Source organism: Mobula hypostoma, chromosome 13 (genome assembly GCF_963921235.1).
Source record: "Mobula hypostoma chromosome 13, sMobHyp1.1, whole genome shotgun sequence".
Taxonomy (NCBI): Eukaryota; Metazoa; Chordata; class Chondrichthyes; order Myliobatiformes; family Myliobatidae; genus Mobula; species Mobula hypostoma.
This window is the reverse complement of record NC_086109.1, coordinates 89,046,971-89,070,106: the sequence shown is the minus strand read 5'-3', so window position 1 is coordinate 89,070,106 and position 23,136 is coordinate 89,046,971. Positions and strand designations below refer to the sequence as shown.

Genomic DNA, 23,136 nt, shown 5'->3' with positions numbered 1-23,136 from the left:
GCTGCATCTCGGTGGAATGAGTCTCTGACTGAATGTACTCCTGTGCCCACCCAGTACATTATGTAGTGGATGGGAGACATTGACCAAGATGGCATGCAACTTGGACAGCATCCTCTTTTCAGACACCACAGTGAGAGAGTCCAGTTCCATCCCCACAACGTCACTGGCTTTTATGGCTGCCTGTAAGGAGACGAATCTCAAGGTTGTGTAATGTATGCATACTTTCATAATGAATGTACTTTGAACTTTGTAGAGTTAACATAGAAGGCTGTGAGTATATGGAAAGCCAGGGTGCTGATGAAAGGTCCTGGCCTGAAATGTCAACTCCATATTCCTTCCAAAGATGTTGCCTGATCTGAGTTCCTCCAACATATTTTGTCTGTTATGCTGGAAAGCCAGGGGAACGGGCATAGGCAGGTAAAAGAACATTTAAAAGACATTTGGACAGGTACATGGATAGGAAAGGTTTAGAGAAGGGGCTCACAACCTTTTTTATGCCATGGACTCTAGGTTGTGAACCCCTGGTTTAGAGGGATATGAGCCAAACACAGAAAAATGGGACTAGCTTGGACAGACATCTTGGTTGGCTGAAGAACCTGTTTCTGTGTTGTGTGACTGTAGAACTCCGACTCATCTCTACCAGTTACTGACATTCCCATTCCTATCTGGGTGTATTTGGCAGTTAGTGTTATGGCTGTCATGTGTATCCTGCAAGAGGGGACATATGCAAACTGATTGGAACATCAGCCTTATTCCTGAGCCAGTTATTTCCCTGTCCCCTTGCCTAATGTAAGACCCCTTCTCAATTTCCTTTGCATTCCAGGCCAGATAGCAAAAGTGAAAAATCACGGAAAAGAGGGGAAAAAAATACAAGACTCAAAAGATGAAGATTAGCTTTATTTGCCACATATACATTGAAACGTACAGAGAAGCGCATTGTTTGCATCCAATTAGATCAGTGAGGATTATCCTGGGCAGCCTGCAAGACTAGATTTTCTTCCAGTGCCACCATAGTATGCCCACAGCTCACTAACCCTAACCATATGTCTTTGGAATATGGGAATATAGAAACCCACACGGTCACGGAGAGAATGTACAAACTCCTTACAGGCAGCGGCGGGAATCAAGTCCCAACTGGCGCTGTAAAGTGTTGTGCTAACCATGTGCTACCATGCGCTACCACTGGACAATAGGTAACAAAATAATTTATTATGATTATGATTATGAGGACACGCAGTCCCCTTTTATTGTCATTTAGTAATGCATGTATTAAGAAATGATAAAATGTTTTTCCAGAATGATATCACGAAAACACATTACAAACCGACTTAAAAACTAACAAAAACCACATAATTATAACATACAGTTACAACAGTGCAAAGCAATACCGTAATTTGATAAGAACAGACCATGGCACAGTAAAAGTCACAAAGTCTCTCGAAAGTCCCATCATCTCACGCAGACGGTAAACCTCCAGTGCCACCAACTTGCCGATGCAGCATCCTGGAAGCATCCGACCACAGTCGGTCTCCGAGTCCGTCCGAAAAACTCCGAGCTTCTGACCACCTCCCGACACCGAGCACCAAGCACCACCTCTGCAGAGCGCTTCGACCCCGGCCCCGGCAACAGGCGATACGCAAAGCCGAGGATTTGGTGCTTTCGTCTCTGGAGATTCTTGGTCACACAGTAGCAACGGCAGTGAAGCAGGCATTTCAGAAGTTACTCCAGATGTTCACATGGCTGTCTCCATCAAATCCGGATTATGCACGGCACCCCTAGTTACACATATCGATATCACTCTTCCTCCTCACCCTTACTGAGCTTATGTGATGCGCTAACTTCTGGAGCAAATGATGTTTGGCGCCTTCTGTTCGCGTTACTTCTGGTCAGCTTTCATGAATCAGATGTGGGAGTCTGCCATCTGGAGTTCCTGAGCGATGTCCCTGGAGACCTATCAATAACGTCAAGTGATGTTAAGTTTGCAGATATTACTGCTTCCTGTGTGTCCTTAGGCAGCAGCATATTGAGAAATTCAGGCGACACTGATAAATGACTTCAGCTTCAGCCTCTGGAGAGATAATCCTAGCACTGTGCAATGATATAAAATGGCTGAGATTGAGGTAGCTATCTACTTTCAATGGATTTTAATGGAAATAAAATTCAGGAGAGTTGTAGCAACTGTTTTATGCTGTTGCAATGAGTCAAGATCTATTGAAATCTGTGGCATCTGCTCAGCATGTGGTTGCTATTATGTTTTTGTAACTACACGGACAAATGCACAAGCAATGTGTTTGACTGTATATTTCAATGTACATGTGACAAGTTAATGAATCTAAATCTGAATCTGCTGGCGGAACTCGGCGGATCAGGGAGCATCTATGGAGGAGAATAAGCAGCTGTCATGTCAAGCTGAGACCCTTCATGTGTCCTCTTTTAGCCCATACTGACTATTTATTCTCCTCCATGGATGTCAGGGTGGAGATACATCTCTACCAAAGGAGGTGAATGGTACTCCTTCCTTCCACTAGCCTGCAGATCACTCTTAGGCAAAGTGTAACATCTGCTTACCCACCCCCCCCCGGCCAAATCAGGGGCACGTGAAGCCATGGGAGCAGGTGGTGGACGGTCGTATGAGCAGCCAGTGCATATCACAAGACCAGGTAATGCGACCACAGACGCCACGTAGACAATCTCTGAAGAGCATTGAAAATGGGTGGAGTCACCCATCTGAAAAGACACTGCCCAGAAGAAGGCAATGGCAAACCTCTTCTGCAGAAAAATTTGCCAAGAACAATCAGGGTCGTGGAAAGACCATGACTGCCCTCATCATACAGCATGGCACATAATGATAACGACATAGATGCTACCTGACTTGCTGAGTTCCTCCAGCATTTTGTAATAACTTAGAAAATAGAACATTACAGCACAGTTACAGGCCCTTTGGCCAATGATGTTGTGCTGACCTTTTAACCTACTCTGAGATCAGTCTAACCGTTCCCTCCAACATAACCATTTTTCTACCATCCATGTGCCTATCTAAGAGTTTCTTATATGTCCCTAATGTATCTGCCTCTAACAGCACCCCAGGTAGGAAATTCCACACAGTCACCATTCTCTGTGGAAGGAACTTGCCTCTATTCACCTTAAAGTTATGCCCCCTTGCTCAAGATTGCCAGCATTGGCAGATTGTCTTGTGTCTATATTGTAACAGCTGCATTGCTGGCCTGGATCCAGTACAGTCCTAGTTAGCTGCCATCATTGCAGTTCATGCTCATTCCTTCCTACAGCATTGGACATGATCCGCCTCTGTATTACACTTTCTAGGAACACCTGATAAACTCTGCTACCTCGATTGATTCAGTCGCTACGAACAAAGATGATAGAGTGGAGCTGACATCATATAAACAAGGCTTGTCTTGCCAGAGTGAACCCTTGGAGATCACCATCAAGATGGATGATACAGATGGACCTCAACCCAAGGAGGTATGAGATGGACTAGGGTAGAAAAGGATGCATAGTTGGGATGAGAAGAGCAGGGTGCAATTGTTGGGCTGAATGGTGTATAAATGCTATGCTATTAGAGTCAAACAAAATGGAAATGGGCCTTTTGGCTCAACTGGACCACGCCGACGGTGTTGCCCAGCAGGCAAGTCCCATCTGCCCACATTTAGCCCATAGTCAACTTATCCGTGTAACTATCTGTATAGCTCTTTAAGTGTTGCTAAAATGCTTTCTTCAACTACCATATTCCAAATATGCACCTTTCTTTGTCTGAAGAAGCTGCCCTTGATGTCCATTTTAAATCTCTCATCTCTGATTATAAACCTACAGTATGCTGTTTTGTTTTTAGCACCTCCTTTGACTGTGCTTTCACCCTGTCTATGTCTCCCATGATCTTTTATACCTCCATCACATAACCCTTCAATCTCCTGCACGGCCACATCTCCTTATAATTCAGGCCCCCAAGACCAGGCAACAACCTGGTCAATCTTTTCTGCACTCTGTTAGGTTTCCTAAAACAAGGAGACCAAAATTGGTAGAAAAATGGAGGATTATATAGGAGGAAAGGATTAGATTGATCTTAGAATAGGTTAAAATATCAGTATAACATCACAGGCCCAGTAGTGTACTATGTTCTAAAACTGTACACGTAAGCACTTTATTACTAAGTTATCAAATCATTCTTGTCCTTCTGTCATACTTCAGTGTATTCCTGAGGAAGTATCATCAATGCAGAAGTAGAACACCCAGTAAGGTCCAACTCCTTGAACACTTGAATGCCTGCTTATCATCCTGGTTGTATCTACTGTTGTGTATTTAGTACTTAAGTAATGTTTGAGTAATTAGTTTGAACAGGCCATCTCAGGTTCGTTTTAAAAAAGCCCATCCTTGTCACCAATGTTATGCTTTGTATCTTCAAAACCTTAAACTAATTCAAAGGAAGACACAGGAGTCCAAAGTAAGGATCTAACCTTGAGTTTACTTTTAAGCAAGGAGTGCACGTATCAAATGGTAGCACGATGATGTGTGCAATTCACATATTTATACATTTAATCCATAATTATCTATATATATATATGTGTGTGTGTTTGTGTGTGTGTGTGTATATATATCAAGCAATTACTCAAATATTACGTAAATGTTAAATACCCAACACCTTCTATCTCAGTGAAAGTACTTGTTCTGTGTAAAATTGATTCTGCTGCTAGTATGGAATATTTCAATAATGTTTAAATAATCATTACAAAACTTTTTTAAAAAGTAAAGAAAAATATATAACTTTGTAGTACTAATTAACAAGAAAAAATTACTCAAAATACTAGAGTAACCCAGCAGGTGATGCAGCATCTCTGGAAAGAACTAAGGAGTCAATGTTTCGGGCTGAGATCCTTCATCAGGACTGGAAAAGAAGGAGCTTGTGTGTGATACTCTGGACTTCCAGCATTTGCAGAATCTCTTGTGTTAAGGAAATATGTACAGTTTTTTTTAGCACTGTTCAAACTTCTAATGGATTTGAAATCGCACTGTGTTCGTAAAAGGAACAACCAACCTGTGCACAGCAGGATCCCACAAACACTCATAAGACCTAGTTTCATTATATCAATTGGAATATAAATATTCCTAAGGCGAACGCACTCTCTGAATTTTGTGTGTATTTATTTGCTATGAAGGCCCACATACCATTTGTTTTCTCAAAAGCTTTTTACTTGCAGAACCATTGACTGGTGTACATGACTTCTGGGACTCATCGCACCCTCCCCTGTTCCCAATCTGTCAACAGAATTTATAAACACAAGTCCTGATGAAGGGTCTCAGCCTGAGCCAAGGACTGTTTACTTCCCTTCATTGATGCTGCCTGATTTGCTGAGCTGCTCCAGCATTCTACGTGTGTTGCTCCAGGCAAAAATTAGCATTGCTGGTTGTGCACCAAGGTGGATAGTCTCATATTAGCCACATTATATTGCATTTGTTGGCTCCTTTCATCTATCCAACTTGCAATGGAACCTCTGCATCTTCTGCAATGCTGACACTCATACCCAGCTTTGTGCTGTCTGCAAACCTGAAGCTACTATCTTTAGTACATTCACCTGAGTTGTTGATATATATCCTGAGTAGCTATCATCCAGTCACTGTATCCTGTGTTATTTCCACTGCTCACAGCCTGCCTCTTGGAAGAAGACACATTTATTCTGTCCTTTTTGTTTTTTTTTTGTCTGCCAAACAGTTCTCTGTCCGTGTCAGTAGATTACCCCGCAATCCCACATCTGTTAATTCTATACATCGACCACATTAATGGATTATTCAAAAGAAAGCACACCGTCAATAGTGCAGCGATCCCTCAGTACTGTGTGGGGGCATAAGCTGAAAAGTTTGTGCTCTGGGGTGGTCTTGAACGTGCTACCTTCTGTTAGCAGTCTCCAGTTAGCAGCTGTTGTATGCACCGCACGCCGAGCTGGGTTGGTATTATTTATGTAACTAATGTTTTCTGAGCTTTTCAGCTGACAGTAGGTTTGTTTATTAATTAATAATTTTGAATCATAAGGCTTGGAGGCTCAAATCCCACTCCAGCGACTGGAATGCAGAAACTTAGGCTGTTTCTCCTCTGCAGACTGAGCTTGTTGACAAATCCAAGGTTACTGAAACATGAAAGTTCTGCAGATGCTGGAAGTCCAAAGCAACACACACAATATCCTGGGGGAACTCCGCAGGTCAAGTAGCAGTCCTGAAGATGGGGTCTCAGCCTGAAACGTTGACTGTTTATTCATTTCCATTGATGCTGCCTGACCTGCTGAGTTCCTCCAGCATTTTGTGTGTTGCTGAAACACTGTCTTTTTTAAGTACCTTAAAATGAAAGTTGGGGGGGGGGCGCGGTGAGGGTGGGGGAAGGAGGAGAAACACATATATCTGAATTGCTAGAAGATTCTGGAAATGTACATAGATTGATGTTAGTATATTTAGAAAAAGGATATTTTAAGGATAACACGAAATGCTGGAGGAACTCAGAGGGTCAGGCAGTAGAGAGGAATAAAGAATCAACATTTCAGACTGAGACCCTTCATCAGGACTGGAAAGAAAGTTCAAAGTAAACTTATTATCAAAGTATGTATTGTTACCATATACTACCCTGAGATTAATTTTCTTGCAGGCATTCACAGTAGAATAAAAAGTAGAATAAAAGTGGCTGAGAAACAACCAATTTGCAAAAGAAGGCACATTGCACAAATACAAAAAATGCTAATAATAATAATAGTAATAGATAAGTAAGTTAGTAGATATGGATGAAGGGCTGAAGAAGGAACAGAGGGCAGCTTGGACCAAGGGAAGAAGGGAAGGAGGAAAGACAACAGAGGGAGATGATGGGCAGGTGAGGAGAAGGGGGTAAGAGGGGAACCAGAATGGGAAATGGAACAGGAAAAGAGAGAAGGGGAAGGGGGAATTTCAAGAATCTCACCAAACCATCTTTATTTCTTTATTATAGTAGTTTACAAACAATACAGGAACAAAACCAAAACTAATGAATTAGAAATGCCTGAGGCAGTTGTTCATCAAAGAAATAGATTTCCTGCTGTTTGTTAGATCTGCAGCAAGGTAACTTTATCTCCCGTTGTACACAGTTCTTGTCTATATTGCCAGGAGGAGATGCTTTCATGTCTGTATTTCAATCATTGTTCTTCGCTTGGTTGTACTTTAATGTAATTTCCTCCCCTTTACTTCTGCTTTCGTTAGCTATATGCCATCTCTTCGATTCTTACATCCTGAAGTCGTCCACAAGGTGGCACACAAAACTAGCCTTGTCCCTATAGTGTCTTTCTTGGCCCTTTCAGAATGTCTTAATGAATGTTACGCCAATGAGGGCTTTTGAGTTGAAAGTACTGGGTAACAGAGCAGAACTAACAGTGTGTTCTTGATCAGATCATCTGTCATCAGCATCAGTGATGACCATGTTGGCAGGACTCTGAAATACCCCTAGAGATTTTCTGAGCAAACAGAACCTCTCCTTATTTTTTTTAATGTGGTTTGTTAGTTATAAAAACGTAAAGTAAAAAGAAATATTTTGATGGCTAGATAGTGGAAGTTAGGAGGACTCACAGGAGTGTAGCTGGAAGAGGTGACTACCACAACCTCAAAGCCCAATTTCTTCCCGCTGTTGTCTGTAAAGAGCTTGTACATTCTCCCCGTGACCACGCCGGTTTTCCCCGAGTGCTCAGATTTCCTCCCACAGTCCAAAGATGTACCGGGTCGGTTAATTGGTCCTTGTAAATTGTTCTGTGGTTAGGTTAGGGTCAATTGGGTTTGCCAGAGGTTGTGCAGCTCGAAGGGCCTAGTTCATACCGTAATTCCAAATAAAATAAATAAACTGAACTCCAGAAGTCAGCCCAAACTCCAGACGCCCATTCCCGACTCCACAAACTCAGCCCCGACTCCACAAACCCAGCCCTGCTCCATAAAGCCAATCCCAACCAGAAGAACCCATCACCAACTCCACCAACCGAACTACCAACTCCAAAACCCAACTCGCCCAAGAGTAAACGTAGTTTCAAAGTCTAGATTGTGTTATTTTAGCACACTATAGTTATTACAATTATGTTAGGTGTTGACAAGACTATCTTTGGAACATTGAGTATAAGTCTGATCTTCCTTCCAAAGGAAGGATATATATATATAGAGTTGAGGGGTGGAGGAAGGGATTGTCCTTTAAAAAAGCACTTAAGCAGACTGAGTCCACACTTTCTAGAATTTCTAAAAATGAAGAATGATTTCTTTGAAGGGTATAAAACTCTTACAGGGTTTTACAGGGCAGATGCAGGAATAATGTATCCCCAGGCTGGACTGACTAACGCTAGAAATCACCATCTCAGCATAAGAAGTCGGCCATTCCAGGCTGAGATGAGAAGAAATTTCTTCATGAAAGTGTGATGAATCTTTAAACATTTCTCCCTTAGTGCTGTGGGAGCGCACTTGCAGAGTATATTCAAGACAGAGGTCTATAGATTTTTGGATGTTAAGGAGTATGATAGGTAGTGGCTGAATGGCCTAGTCTGGTTCTATTTCTCATGGTGTCAAAGCTGATCAAATTTGTCAAAAGTAATGAGAAGAAAACGGACAAATCGCATCACTATCCTATACCCCGACCTTCTGTTTTAAGATGGTGCTCAGCATGTCGTGACTATGGACTCACTTTCATCCTGAATGCTGTTGCTTGCTTTTATTTTCTGCATGTTTTGTGTTTGTTTTTCCTTCTCTGCGCTTTGGGTGTTTGTTAGTCTTTTAATAGCTTCATTAGGGTTTCTTGTTTTGTGGCTGCCTGTAAGGAGACGAATCTCAAGGTTGTATAATTTATGCATACTGTGATAATAAATGTACTTTGAATGTTGAACTTGGTCATTGTTAGCAGAAGTACACATGAGAGATTAAGGCACAGCTGGAGTTAGCATGGGCTCTAGTGTATTCCAGACTCACCAACAAAGCATGCCCATTTTCTAGAAATGCAGAAATGCAATAGGCATTTGCAAAATCATCTTTCCCTCACGATGAATAGCTTCAGAAAGAAAGAGCAAAAAGAAGGCAAAGAGGTCTTGATGAATCTGCGGAGTCTTTCGTATCACCAATTCAGCCATGGCTACTCTTGTTTTTAAGGTCTCTACAAAACTGGGTGAGAATCATCAATACTGCAACATTAAGGTAAAGAAAAACTTTCTAACGTTCAAGTCAGATTCTCTGGCACATTAGCACATCTTTAAAGGAAATGAAAGTGTTTCTGATGCACAATGCATTACCTTAAACAAGTGTCATTATTTCATGTATACAAACATGGGGTAATTTTTGACTCAACCAAGGTGTGTGAGCAGAATCAGAATCAGGTTTGGTATCACTGACATATGTCGTGAAATTTGTTGTTCTGCAGCAGCAGTACATAAAAATAAACTATAAATTGCATTAAGAAATACAGTACTTGAGTGTGTGTGTATATATATATATATTTTTAGCTAGGGTGCCTAAGATGTTTGCACGGTATTGTATTTGTCAACATGGAACAGAGAGTAAGTTTGTAAATCTGGCAGGAGCAAGTGATGTTGGAAATGGTGTGGGTGGAGTGCCGTGGGAGGGGTGTGGGACAGGTGGCAAAGGAGTGCCAGGGTGGGGAGGGTGACACGGGTGCAGACACACCCAGCTCTGAGACACCGGGCAAGGTCATTTGATTCCAATAATTGCTTTACTGATTGTTACAGAATGTCCCTTTGGTGCTTTCCCCTCCTCCCCGCTCCCTTCCCCTTCTCCCAACCATGATCCCCCTCTCCCTGTTCCCTTCCCACTCTCAGTCCACAATAGAGACTCATATCAGAATCAGGCTTACCATAACTCACAAATGTCGGGAAATTAGTTTTTTTTGTGACAGCCTCACAGTGCTGTATTACATTATTACAGTACTGAGCAAAAGTCTTAGGCTCCTTAGCTATTAATACATGCCTAAGACTTTTGCACAGTACTATATATATAAAAAATTAAATTAAATCCAATAAGTGGTGTTAATAGAAAGCTAAAATAGTGAGGTAGTATTCATTAGTTTAATGTCTATTCAGAAATCTGATGGCAGAGAGAAAGAAGGTGATATTGAGAGTGTGCCTTCAGGCTCCTGTACCTCCTCCCTGATGGTAGCAATAAGAAGAGGGTTTATCCAGGATGATGGAGTCTTTAATGATGGAAGCCACCTTTTTGAAATGGTTTTGGTTAGGTTAAAGAAATAACACTCACCAGGATACCAGGAGAATTTGCTGTTCTTTGTGGGGTGATAGCAGGAACATTAGTATTTAACAGAGCTATCAGAAAGCTAGGTGAAGATTCAGTTTAACAAGTTAACTGGTGGAGTTATCTTGTTAATAGGATTTGAATGAAGAAACCGCTTCAGGGGCCATATAGCCTACTGCTGTTCCTATTTCTTATGTTTCATATCTACTTAAAATTTCAATGGTACCTGTCAAAACAACATTGCTTCAATTTTGCACCATTCTAACTTCAATGGCATTGAGATACTAAAGTGATGCTAAGGTTTGAAGCCAGTGGCTTCAAAATGAGAATCAGAATCAGGTTTAATATCGCTGCCACATGCAGTGAAATTTATTGACTTCGGGGCAGCAGTGCAATGCAATGCATAATAATAGAGAAAGGAAAAAAGCTCTGCAATACAGTAAGTATTAAATATATTGACTACTTAAATAAATAGTGAAAGTAGAAATAAAAGAGTAGTGAGGTAGTGTTCATGGGTTCAATGTCCATTCAGAAATCGGATGGCAGAGGGGAAGAAGCTGTTCCTGAACTGTTGAGTGTGTGCCTTCAGGCTTCTGTACCTCCTGCCTGATGGTAGCAATGAGAACAAGGCATGACCTGGGGAATGTGGATCCTTAATGATGGATGCTGCCTTTCTGAGGCATCGTTCCTTGAAGATGTTTTGTATACTATGGCAGCTAGTGCCCATGATGGGGCTGACTGAGTTTACAACTCTCTGCAACTTTCATCGATACTGTGTAGTGTGCCCCCCTTCATACCAGGTAGTGATGCAGCCAGTTAAAACGCTCTCCATAGTACATCTGTCGAAATTTTTGAGTGTTTTTGGAGACATACCAAATCTTCTCAAACTCCAAATGAAATATAGCCGCTGTCGTGCCTTCTTTGTAGTGGCCACACTCATTCATTCAAAGATTCTTGAATTAGCCTGATCTTTGAGAGAATAATTCTGGCTTGTGTGAATTTGTCTTGTGCTCTGCGCAAGATACTTTAGCCAATAACCAGTTTAATGAAGCATGAACATAAAATTAAATAATGGTGCACGTGAAGAATCAGATTCAGATTTGCTATGTACATGAAATTCTCCGGATGCTGAAAATCCAGAGCAACACACACAAAATGATGGAGGAACTCAGCAAGCTGAGTAGCATCTATGGAGGGGAATAAACAGTAGACATTTTGGCTAAGACCCTTCATTAGCACTGGAAATGAAGAGGGGAGAAACCAGGATAGTAAAGAGAAGGGAGGGGAAGGTACAAGCTGGCAGGTGACAGGTGAAACCAGGTGGCTGGTGGGGGAAGGGAGATGAATTGAGAAGCTGGGAGGTGATAGGTGGGAGAGATAAATATGTGGCACTGTCTCATTTGACATGAAATTTATTGTTTTCCATCAGCAGTACAGTGCAAAGACATAAAATTGAAATAAATTACAAAATAAATAGATAGTGCATAAAAGGGAATAATGAGGTGTTGTTCATGGACCATCAGAAATCTGATGGTGTAGTGGATGAAGCTCTTTATGAATCACTACATGCGGAATTTCAGGTTCCTGTGCCTTCTCCCTGATGACAGTAATAAGAAGATAAAGCGTCTATCAAATTAACAAATTGGATGAAGAAAGCTCCCCCACCCACCCACCTTCCCCCTCACCTGTTTTCACCTGTCACCTGCTAGGTTGTAGACATTCCCTTCCCCTCAACCTTTATTTATCCTGTCTTCTTTTCCAGATGTAGCTTATAATAAAACAGTATTTTGACAAAGTAAATTTATTTCTTATTTCCTTCCTCCTGCAACCTCACAAGATTTCTTCAGTCCAACACTGTATGCTGGTAAAAGATAGAAAGAGATGTTGAAGTTGCAGGCTGATGCATAACTATGCTACTCCTGGAAAGAGTCTTGTTAGACCATAAGACATAGGAGCAGGATTCAGCCCTTTGAGTCTGCTCCGCCATTCCATCATGGCTAATTTATTTTCCTGCTCAACTCCATTCTCCTGCCTTCTCTCCATAACCTTTGACACGCTTATGAATCGCAAACCAATCAACCTTCTCATGGTCTCGTGACCAGGAATGTCTAGGCAAGTATTTCTACAGAAGTGGTTTGCCATTGCCTTCTTCCGAGCAAAACTTTAGCGATTATCTGCCTGACATCATTGGTTACATAACCAAGACGTGATGTGCACCAGTTGCTCATACAATCATCCACCACCTGCTCCCATGACTTCACGTGACCCTGGTCGGGGGGCTAAGCAGGTGCTACACCTTGCCCGAGGGTGACCTGCAGGCTAGCGGAGGGAAGGAGAGCCTTACACCTCCTTTGGTAGAGATGTATCTCCACCCTGCTACCTGTTATATTTATCAGATTTTTTTTTTGTAATTTTTTTTATTGAAGTTCATCACTTTAAAAATACAAGAAGAAACATTTATATTGGGCAAGAAATTTCACTGTCCTTTGTATCTCTTTACAGGGAATGGTACAGATTTAGTCAATACTTTCATCTGCAAGTGTGTACGTTAATGAATGTTCTGTGCTCCCTGCCAGTGCTACATTGACGGCCCGTATGGAACTCCGACTCGGTCCATCTTTACCTCCGAACACGCTGTGCTGATTGGAGCTGGCATAGGTATCACCCCATTTGCCTCAATTTTGCAAAGCATTATGTACAGGTGGGTTTCTATCACCAGCAATAATATTAACAGTAATTACAGCACCAGATTCCATCTCCCTTTTCTCCAGAATGGGTTCACCTTCTACTTTAGCCAAGCAGTGTCAACATTAAACACTCTCAGGTGAAATGAAGAACTAAAGGAAGGTATTTGGGGTATCCCAAAACTCATGACAGATGCTGTAAATGCAGGTTATTCTGCAGATGCTGGAAATCCAGAGCAACACGCACGAAATGCTGGAGGTGCTCAGCAGGTCAGGCAGCATCAATGGAGAGGAAAAGTCGGTCAATTTTTCGGGCTGAAACTGGAGAGGAAGAGGAAAGAAGCCAGAATAAGAAGATGGGCGACGGGAAGGAGTAGAAACTGAAAGGTGATAGGTGAGACTAGGTGAGGATAAGGTGGATGCGTGGGGGAGGGGGGATGAAGTAAGAAGCTGGGAGGTGATAGGTGGAAGAGGTAAAGGGTTGAAGAAGAAGAACTCTGATAGGATAGGAGAGTAGACCATGGGTGAAAAGGAAGGAGAAAGAGAACCAGAAGGAGGTGATGGGCAGATGATCAGAGAAGAGGTGAGAGGGGATGCAGGATAGGGAATGGAAAAAAAGAGAAGGGGAAGTGGGGAGAAATTAATGTCAAATACTCTTAAGCTGTAGTCAAGGCAGCCAGCTTGTAGGTAGGGAGGTCCTACACACAGCAAAGTAGTAACGTCTGGATAATCTGCTGCACCAGTATTAACTGGAAAGGGAGAGGGAAGAAGTCCCCTGCTCCTCTACGAATGGTGTCATGGGATACCCTAACAACCTCCTCAGCCCCTTGGTTGAAGTGTTCATCTGGAAACCACCTGGTAAATTCCAGCAGAAAGCAGAACAGAGCTGCCTTAACTCTGCCCAACACAAATCACCAGGTTCAATCCCAAGTGAGTGTTTCCCACTGCACCAGTGGAAAGGTTCCTAATTCCCATAGTCCGTAGCCTCTAGTTTCACGTTGAAGATTCCGAATCAGCAACGACTTCGAGCTGTACGCCCGTGTTCAGGATCTGAATTTACACCCCAAATAGAGTGTAAAGAGCTTGGAGACAATCATTTAGTCCATCTCTATGGGATAACATTAGGAGAGGTTTTATCCAGTAATACTGTAATTGAACTTCGTCCCGGGGAGAAATTTGTCTTTGATCATTGGACTAAGTATGAACAAGAATACTGGACCTTGAATGTTCATCTCTCCACATTTGGTTCTAATGAAGCTGGTGGAATTGAATGAGCAAAGACTTCATGATCAGTAATAACATTCATGCGTGTATTATGTGAAAGGTGAGTGTCTCCTCTAAAGGCTTGTTACATCATCAGGTGGCAGCCCTGATATGTAATAGGACTGCACATTGAATGGGTGGATGGAGCTCACAGGATATATATATATAAAAATTAAATAAATCGTGCAGGAAGATACTGAGGTAGTCCATTGTCCACTCAGAAATTTTATGGCGTTGGGAAAGAAGCTGTTCCTAAAACATTGAGTGTGTGTCTTTTGACTTCTGGCCATGACCAGCCTCTAAAAGGACTTACTATTGCCTGCAACTACCTTGAGTGTTTCAACATATAAAACTGATTTCCTCACCGTGGTAATCTGTTGCCTCTTGTTTATCGCAGGTATCGCATGAGAAAACAGAATTGTCCTAATTGTAACTACTCCTGGTGTGAAAGCGTCAAGGATAATGAGATGAGTTTGAGAAAGGTAATTAGACTCGCAGGAGGTGATTGCCTCGAGATACCAACAATCTGGGTGCTCTCTGTAGATGGTACACACAGAAGCCATGGTAGTGATTATAGCCAAGAAATTAAATTGCAGACCGAGTGGGAATATAACAAACAACATTTCAGAGTCACTTTCAGTCCAGAATTTCCCAACATGAGATGGTTTCATTGTTGGATTTGAATTTAATGACATCGTTCTCTGTCCTGTGTGTGTGTGTAGCTCCTTTAAGCTACTCACCCACTAATGATCCCCCCCGACAACCCACCTTCTCAAGGCTCCCAGTCCTGAAATGGGTAGCTTTTCCTATCCCACTAGCACTGACCCCAATGTTGACCACCAACCCAACCATCACCCTTGCCCTTAAACTTGTTGCTGACTCCCCACCCATCCACTGGACTCCGCCCTCTCTTCAAAACAGTCATAGGTGGTTTGGGCCCAGAGCCTATTCTGGGTCCTTATTTAATTCCATATAAAAATTGTATTATTTACAAAAATATGATGAGCATTTGGGGATCCTTTGATGAATACAAGGTATGTGTGTCCTATCCATCAAAGAACCAAGGGAATGATTCCTGTCACTAAGATGGGTGGTTCATAGGGTTGCCAACTGACCGATATTAGCCGGCACATCCCGTATATTGGGCTAAATTGGTTTGTCCCATACGGGACCGCCCTTGTCCCGTATTTCCCCCGCTAAGGTAGAGCGTTCCTATGAAACCGTTTGTAAGCCGAAATGGCGAAAAGTGAAGAAGCAATTACCATCAATTTATATGGGAAAAATTTTTGAGCGTTCCCAGACCCAAAAATAACCTGCCAAATCATACCAAATAATACATAAAACCGAAAATAACACTAACATATAATAAAGGCAGGAATGATATGATAAATACACAGCCTATATAAAGTAAAAATAATATATGTACAGTGTAGTTTCACATAACAGAATCGGGAAGATTAAGCCAAAACCCATTTGTAGAAAAAAATCGGCACGCACATGCATGCGCACACAGGTGCCCGCACAAGGCTTCATGGTCACAGTAGTCTCTCTCGGGGTAAACACAAGTGTCCCGTATTTGACTGCTACTTTGTCCCTTATTTGGGAGTGAGAAAGTTGGCAACACTAGTGGTTCAGGAAGGACCAGGTTCCAGAAGGAAGGGACAAACGCCAGGAGGGCTGGGCAGAGGCAGGGTCCTTCTCCCTGTGGCAACTGAAGAAATGCTACTGGTGAATTTCTTGCCTTCAGTGCAAGCTTTAGAGTTACAAGGCCATAAGACATGTGACCAGAATTAGGCCATTCAGCCCATTGAGTCTGCTCTGCCATTTTATCATTGATTTATTATCCCTCTCAACCCCATTCTCTTGCCTTCTCTCCATAACTTTTCATGCTTTTACTAATCAAGAACCTTTAAACCTCCACATTAAATATATTGGATGTCTTGGCCTCCACAGCCTCCTGTGGCAAAGAATTCCACAGATTCATCACCCTCTGACTAAAGAAATTCCTTCGCATCTCTGTTCTAAAGGGACGTCCTTGTATTCAGAGGCTGTTCCTTCTGGTCCTAGACTCTCCCACTATTGGAAACATTCTCTCTACATCCACTCTGGCGAGGCCTTACAATATTTGACAGGTTTCAATGGGGATCCCCCTCATTCTTTTAAACTGTAGTGAGTCAAAGAAAATTACTGAGCAGAAACTAAATCTTTGGCCAATCAAATCTGCACTGACAATCACATTAATCCTACAGTAGTTACATTTTTTTATTCTCTTCAAAATTTTTGTCAACTCTATTCATTTTTATTTATTAATTGAGATACAGCGCTGAATAGGCCCATCTGGCCCTTAAAGCTGCACTGCCCAGCAATCTTCTGATGTAATTCTAGCCTAATCATGGGAAAATTTACAATGACCAATTAACCTTCCAACTGGTATATCTTCTGGACTGTGGGGGAAAACCCACGCGGTCACTGGGAGAACGGTCAAACTCCTTACAGGCCACAGTGGGAATTGAACCCTAGTCGCCTGTACTCTAAAGCGTTATTGCTAACCACTACACTACCGTGCCTGAGGCTCTCTATGCTCACCTACACACAAGGAGCAACTTACAATACCACCCTGGATCTTTGGGATGTGGGAGGAACAAATGCTCTGTGGAAATATGGGGTTTGTTTAGGTATCACTCTGGACAGATTTGTCCCACAGAACCAGGGAATGGATGGTAGGGTGAAGAGACGATGGTTGTCAAGAGAGGTGAAACACATTGTCAAAAGGAAGAAGGAAAACAAAAGGCTTGGGAAGCAATAATCATTCAGAGCTTTTGAGAATTATAAGGTAAACAGGTTGGGTGGCAGGGTGATATGTCTAAATCAAAGGAGGTGTAATGCGCTCCTTCCCTCCACTAGCCTGGAGGTCACCCTTGGGCAAGGTGTAGCACCTGCTTAGCCTCCCGATCAGGGTCACGTGAAGCCATGGGAGCAGGTGGTGGATGGTCGTATGAGCAGCAGGTGCACATCAGAAGTCCTGGTTATGCGACCACTGACGCCAGGCAGACAATCTCTGAAGAGTATTGATAATGGCTGGGGTCGCCCGTCTTGTAAAGACACTGCCCCAAAGAAGGCACTGGCAAACCAGTTCCATAGAAAAAAAATTGCCAAAAACAATCATGGCCAATAGACCATGATCACCCACATCATACAGGATGACACATGATGATGATGATGATGAAGGCAAACAGGAAGGAGCTTAAGAAGGGATTTGGGGAGCCAGAAAGGGAAATAATAAGTCCTTGGTAAGTAGGATTTAGTTCTGGGATTCACTACGGTAATGTGGTAGAGGCAGATACAATAGTGCCATTCAATAGGCAGATGGATATAAGAAAAATGGAGGTTATAGGCAGAGTAGGAGGTGAGTAAGTGTTAGATTGATCATGGAGTAGGTTTATATTTGCCTGCGCAACATCATGGGCTGAGGGACCTGAAATGTGCCGCAGTATTCCATGTTCTCCGGGAGAAACCTGTGCGTCAGAATGAAAATGTGCAAACTCCATCGGGATCGAACTAGGATCTCTGGTGATCTCAGGCAGCAGCTTGACTCAATGAATCACTTTGCATGGGCCATGCTGCTTGTGTCTTGACCATCGTGGCTTCAAAGTCAGGTCAGGAACCAAAAGAGTTCGTCAGATGTCAATAGTTAAACGTTTACAAACCGCCTAACGTCTCTCACAAATGTTGAAATTTGATCGGAGTGTGGTGTCCTTTGGTGGTAAGTATTCTTCTCTAAACTTGAACCTTTAATATTCTTGTCAGGTACTTAAATTACGACTCAAATCCAGGCTGAAAAAGTTTTGATTGATTTATATTTAATTGTTTATTTTGATTAAAAATACTGCTATACCCAATGGATAACTGGACACCAGCCCTTTGTCTGAGATGCTCTTGCATGTAACTGTACTGAGCACAATACAGTTACAGTGGCATCAGCCCTTTGCAACACAGCGCACAACAGTTACCTATTCTATCCGTAGGCTGGGTCTGCCTCATGCTGTATGAGGCATTAACATGCTGTGTGAAATCACTAATTGAGTTGGCATCAGCTTATGGAAAAGTTAGGGACCACGCTGTGATCCCTGAAGATTAAAACTGTACGCCTGTCAATGGTCTTTTCTGTCAAAGTGAGTGGAAATAGGACATTCTTCACAGTAGGCCAATATCATTCAGAAGTCTTTTCCTTCAATTACAAATGCTAATTGCTTAATGTTATGAAATATGAACTGGTATTTTCTGACAGTAACAGACGTGGGTGGAGATTAACAGGGGTAAGGAAATAACTGGGAGATCATAATTTAAGGGAGAAATCCCAGCTGCATGTCAGAAACTATAAGAAAGAAATGCATGTGGTTTGTATTTAAAATAGGTTGGTTTTCTTTCCGGTCCTTGAGGTTCTTATCCAATGGGCAATTGGCCACCAGTCCTCTCTTTGAGATTTGTTCTGGATATTTAACCTAACGAGCTAATCATTGCATATTTAGCTCATTATGTTAAATCTGGCTGATCATCTAGAAGAAAAGCAACACGCACAAAATGCTGGAGGAACTCAGCAGGTCAGGCAGCATCTATGGAAATGAACAAACAGTCGAGGTTTTGGGCCAGGACCCTTCTTCTGAACTGAAAAAGAAGGGGGAAGATGTCAGAATAAAAAGGCAGGGATTGGGAAAGGAGGATAGCTGGAAGGTGATAGGTGAAGTCAGGTGGGTGGGAAAGATAAAGGGAGAAGAAGGAATCTGTTAGGAGAGGAGAGTGGATCACAGGAGAAGGGGAGCCAGGGGGAGGTGAGAAGAGGTAGGAGGCCATAATGGACAGTAGAAGAAGAGCGGAGGGGGGGAAGGATCTTTTAAAAACTGGAAATAGTTATCTATAAGAAAAGCAGCATTGTCACTCCTAATTCTGTCATTATCCATGTCCCCTCTCCTTTCCTGCCCCTGAATCTACATAGATAGATAGAGCTTACAGTTCCTCTCAACAGCCAGGTGGGACCCAGTCATTCTTTTCCTCATCCCACTGTATATCAAAACGTACAGTGACATGTGTTGTTTGTGTGAACGGGCAACATAGTCTGAGAATATGCTGGGGGCAGCCCGCAGGTGTCATCCTACTTCAGGGGCCAGCATAGCGTGTCTACAGCTTACTAACTCTAACCCGTAAATTTTTGAAATATGGGAGGAAACCACAGGAAACTCATGCGGTCATGGGGAGAATGTACAAACTGTTTACAGACAGTGCTGGGAATCAAACCCTGATCACTGGTGCTGTAAAGCGTCATAGATCTGTGATGCACAAATCTAAAACACGTTTGTGCTTTTTGCCTTTAAAAGTAATTTTTCCTGACTATCCTTTCAGGTTTTTTTGTGACATTCCCATATTACTGGGCCGTTTTGCTGGTCTTGTTTACAAGTGGAAACATTTTCCCTGATCTTACTGATCAAAACCTTTTATAATTTGAAAGACGTTTGTCGTCTCCCAGTCTTCCTTTTCCTGAAGATCCTTAACTTGTTCAGGCTTTCCCGATGTGCATGATTTCCTTTTGTGCGGGCGAGGGGGATTTGGGGGTCGATATGCCTGTTCCGTTTTTTTTGTATAGGGGAGGGGGATTTGGGGTTGATGATTGTGCTGCTATTCTTTTCTTTCCTGGTTTTGTGGCTATCTGGAGAAGAGGAATTTCAGAGTTGTAATCTTTGATAATAAATGAACCTTTGAACCTCTGAACTCAAAGGTCTGATTTCATTCTGGTAAATTCCTTTCTCCTATCTTCTCCTTTGGCAAGGATCAGAGAATTATTACAGCCCACTGAGTCTATACTGGGTGTTTGTAGAATGATTCAGTAAGTCGTGTTGTCTTGCTCTTCTCCTGTGACCCTGCAGAGTCATTCTGAAGTGCAGTTTAACTAACTTTCTGAATCTTTTAATTTTGCCACTTTTAAAATGAGCCACAGCTGTTTATTTCATAGTTACAAAGTGTATTATATAAGGTTTTTCAGCTCAATATGCCCATGCTGACTATCAAGAGCCTCTCTATCATTCATTTGTTACGTGCTGTGTTGTACAACATAGGCGATCATGGTCTTTCCATGACCACGATAGTGCTTAAAAGGCTGTTTATGGATAGACACGTGGATGTGTAAGGAATGGAGAGATATGGATCATACAACCATAAAACATAGGTGCAGATTTAGGCCATTTGGCCCATCGTATGTACTCTGCCATTCTATCGTGGCTGATTTATTATCACTTTCATCCCCATTCTCCTGCCTTCTCCCCATAACCTTTGACACCCTTACTAATAAAGAATCTGTTAATCTCTGCTTTAAGTATACTCAGTGACTTCGCCTCCACAGATGACTGTGGCAATAAATTCCACAGACTCACCACTCTCTGACTCAAGAAATTCCTCCTGATCTCTGTTCTAAAGGGGCATCCTTGTATTCTGATACCGTGTCCTCTGGCCCTAGACTCACCCACTAAAGGAAACATCTTGTCCACATCCACTCTATTTAGGCCTTTCAATATTCAATAGGTTTCAATGAGTTTCTTGCCTATTCTTCTAAACTCCAGTGAATATAGATCCAGAACCATCAAATGCTCCTCATACGTTAGACCTTTCATTCTCAGGATAATTCTCATGAACCTCCTCTGGACCCTTTCCAATGCTAGAACATCCTTTCTTAGATAAGGGGCCCAAAACTGTTCAACATAATCCAAGTGAGGCCTCACCAATGCTTTATTAAGCCTCAGCATTACATCCTTGCTTTTATGTACTAGTCCTCTTGAAATGAGCGCTAATATTACATTTTCCTTCCATACCTCTGACTTAACCTGCAAGTTAACCTGTAGGGAATCCTGCACGAAGACTCCCAAGTCCCTTTGCACCTCGTATTTTGAATTTGCTCTCCAATCACCTTAAAATTACGCCTCCTCATATTAGCCATGTTTATCCTTCAGGTTCTTCAGCCCATGACATATTAGATTATGAGAACACTCAGTCCTCTTTTATTGTCATTTAGAAATTTATACATGCATTAAGAAATGATACAATGTTTCTCCGGAGTGCTATCACAGAAAACAGGCCAAACCAAAGACTAACACTGACAGAACCACATAATTATAGAAACATAGAAAATAGGTGCAGGAGTAGGCCATTCGGCCCTTCGAGCCTGCACCACCATTCAGTATGATCGTGGCTGATCATCCAACTCAGAACCCTGTACCTGCCTTCTCTCCATACCCACTGATCCCTTTAGCCACAAGGGCCATATCTAACTCCCTCTTAAATATAGCCAATGAACTGGCCTCAACTGTTTCCTGTGGCAGAGAATTCCACAGATTCACCACTCTCTGTGTGAAGAAGTTTTTCCTCATCTCGGTCCTAAAAGGCTTCCCCTTTATTCTTAAACTGTGACCCCTTGTTCTGGACTTCCCCAACATTGGGAACAATCTTTCTGCATCTAGCCTGTCCAATCCCTTTAGAATTATATATGTTTCAATAAGATCCCCCCTCAATCTTCTAAATTCCAGTGAGTATAAGCCTAGTCAATCCAGTCTTTCATCATATGAAAGTCCTGCCATCCCAAGAATCAATCTGGTGAACCTTCTTTGTACTCCCTCTATGGCAAGAATGTCTTTCCTCAGATTAGGGGACCAAAACTGCACACAATACTCCAAGTGTGGTCTCACCAGGGCCTTGTACAACTGCAGTAGTACCTCCCTGCTCCTGTACTTGAATCCTGTTGCTATGAGTGCCAGCATACCATTCGCCTTTTTCACCGCTTGCTGTACCTGCACGCCCACTTTCAATGACTGGTGTATAATGACAGCCAGGTCTCATTGCACCTCCCCTTTTCCTAATCGACCACCATTCAGATAATAATTTGTTTTCCTATTTTTGCCACCAAAGTGGATAACCTCACATTTATCCACATTAAATTGCATCTGCCATGAATTTGCCCACTCACCTAACCTATCCAAGTCACCCTGCATCCTCTTAGCATCCTCCTCACAGCTAACACTGCCGCCCAGCTTCGTGTCATCCGCAAACTTGGAGATGCTGCATTTAATTCCCTCATCTAAGTCATTAATATATATTGTAAACAACTGGGGATCCCAGCACTGAGCCTTGCGGTACCCCACTAGTCACTGCCTGCCATTCTGAAAAGGTCCCATTTATTCCCACTCTTTGCTTCCTGTCTGCCAACCAGTTCTCTATCCACATCAATACCATACCCCCAATATCGTGTGCTTTACGTTTGCACACTAATCTCCTGTGCAGGACCTTGTCAAAAGCCTTTTGAAAATCCAAATATACCACATCCACTGGTTCTCCCCTATCCACTCTACTAGTTATATCCTCAAAAAATTCTGTGAGATTCATCAGACATGATTTTCCTTTCACAAATCCATGCTGACTTTGTCCGATGATTTCACCGCTTTCCAAATGTGCTGTTATCACATCTTTGATATCTGACTCTAGCATTCCCCCCCCCCCACCGATGTTAAGCTAACTGGTCTATAATTCCCAGGTTTCTCTCTCCTTCCTTTTTTAAAAAGTGGGGTTACATTAGCCACCCTCCAATCCTCAGGAACTAGTCCAGAATCTAAAGAGTTTTGAAAAATTATCACTAATGCATCCACTATTTCTTGTACTACTTCCTTAAACACTCTGGGATGCAGACCATCTGGCCCTGGGGACTTATCTGCCTTTAATCCCTTCAATTTACCTAACACCACTTCCCTACTAACATGTATTTCCCTCAGTTCCTCCATCTCACTAGACCCTCGGTCCCCTACTATTTCCGGAAGATTAATTATGTCCTCCTTAGTGAAGACAGAACCAAAGTAGTTATTCATCTGGTCTGCCATGTCCTTGTTCCCCATGATCAATTCACCTGTTT

General features: G+C 42.4%; 1 protein-coding gene across 1 annotated transcript in view; it reads left to right on the top strand.

The window, feature by feature from the left end:
* nox5 (NADPH oxidase, EF-hand calcium binding domain 5) overlaps positions 1 to 23,136 on the top strand; it is a 94,593-nt gene that overhangs the window by 54,386 nt on the left and 17,071 nt on the right. The window contains exons 12-14 of the mRNA XM_063066554.1: positions 9,139 to 9,183; positions 12,825 to 12,949; positions 14,593 to 14,677. Coding sequence (XP_062922624.1) covers positions 9,139 to 9,183; positions 12,825 to 12,949; positions 14,593 to 14,677 — 255 coding nt within the window. The remainder of the gene's footprint in view (positions 1 to 9,138; positions 9,184 to 12,824; positions 12,950 to 14,592; positions 14,678 to 23,136) is intronic.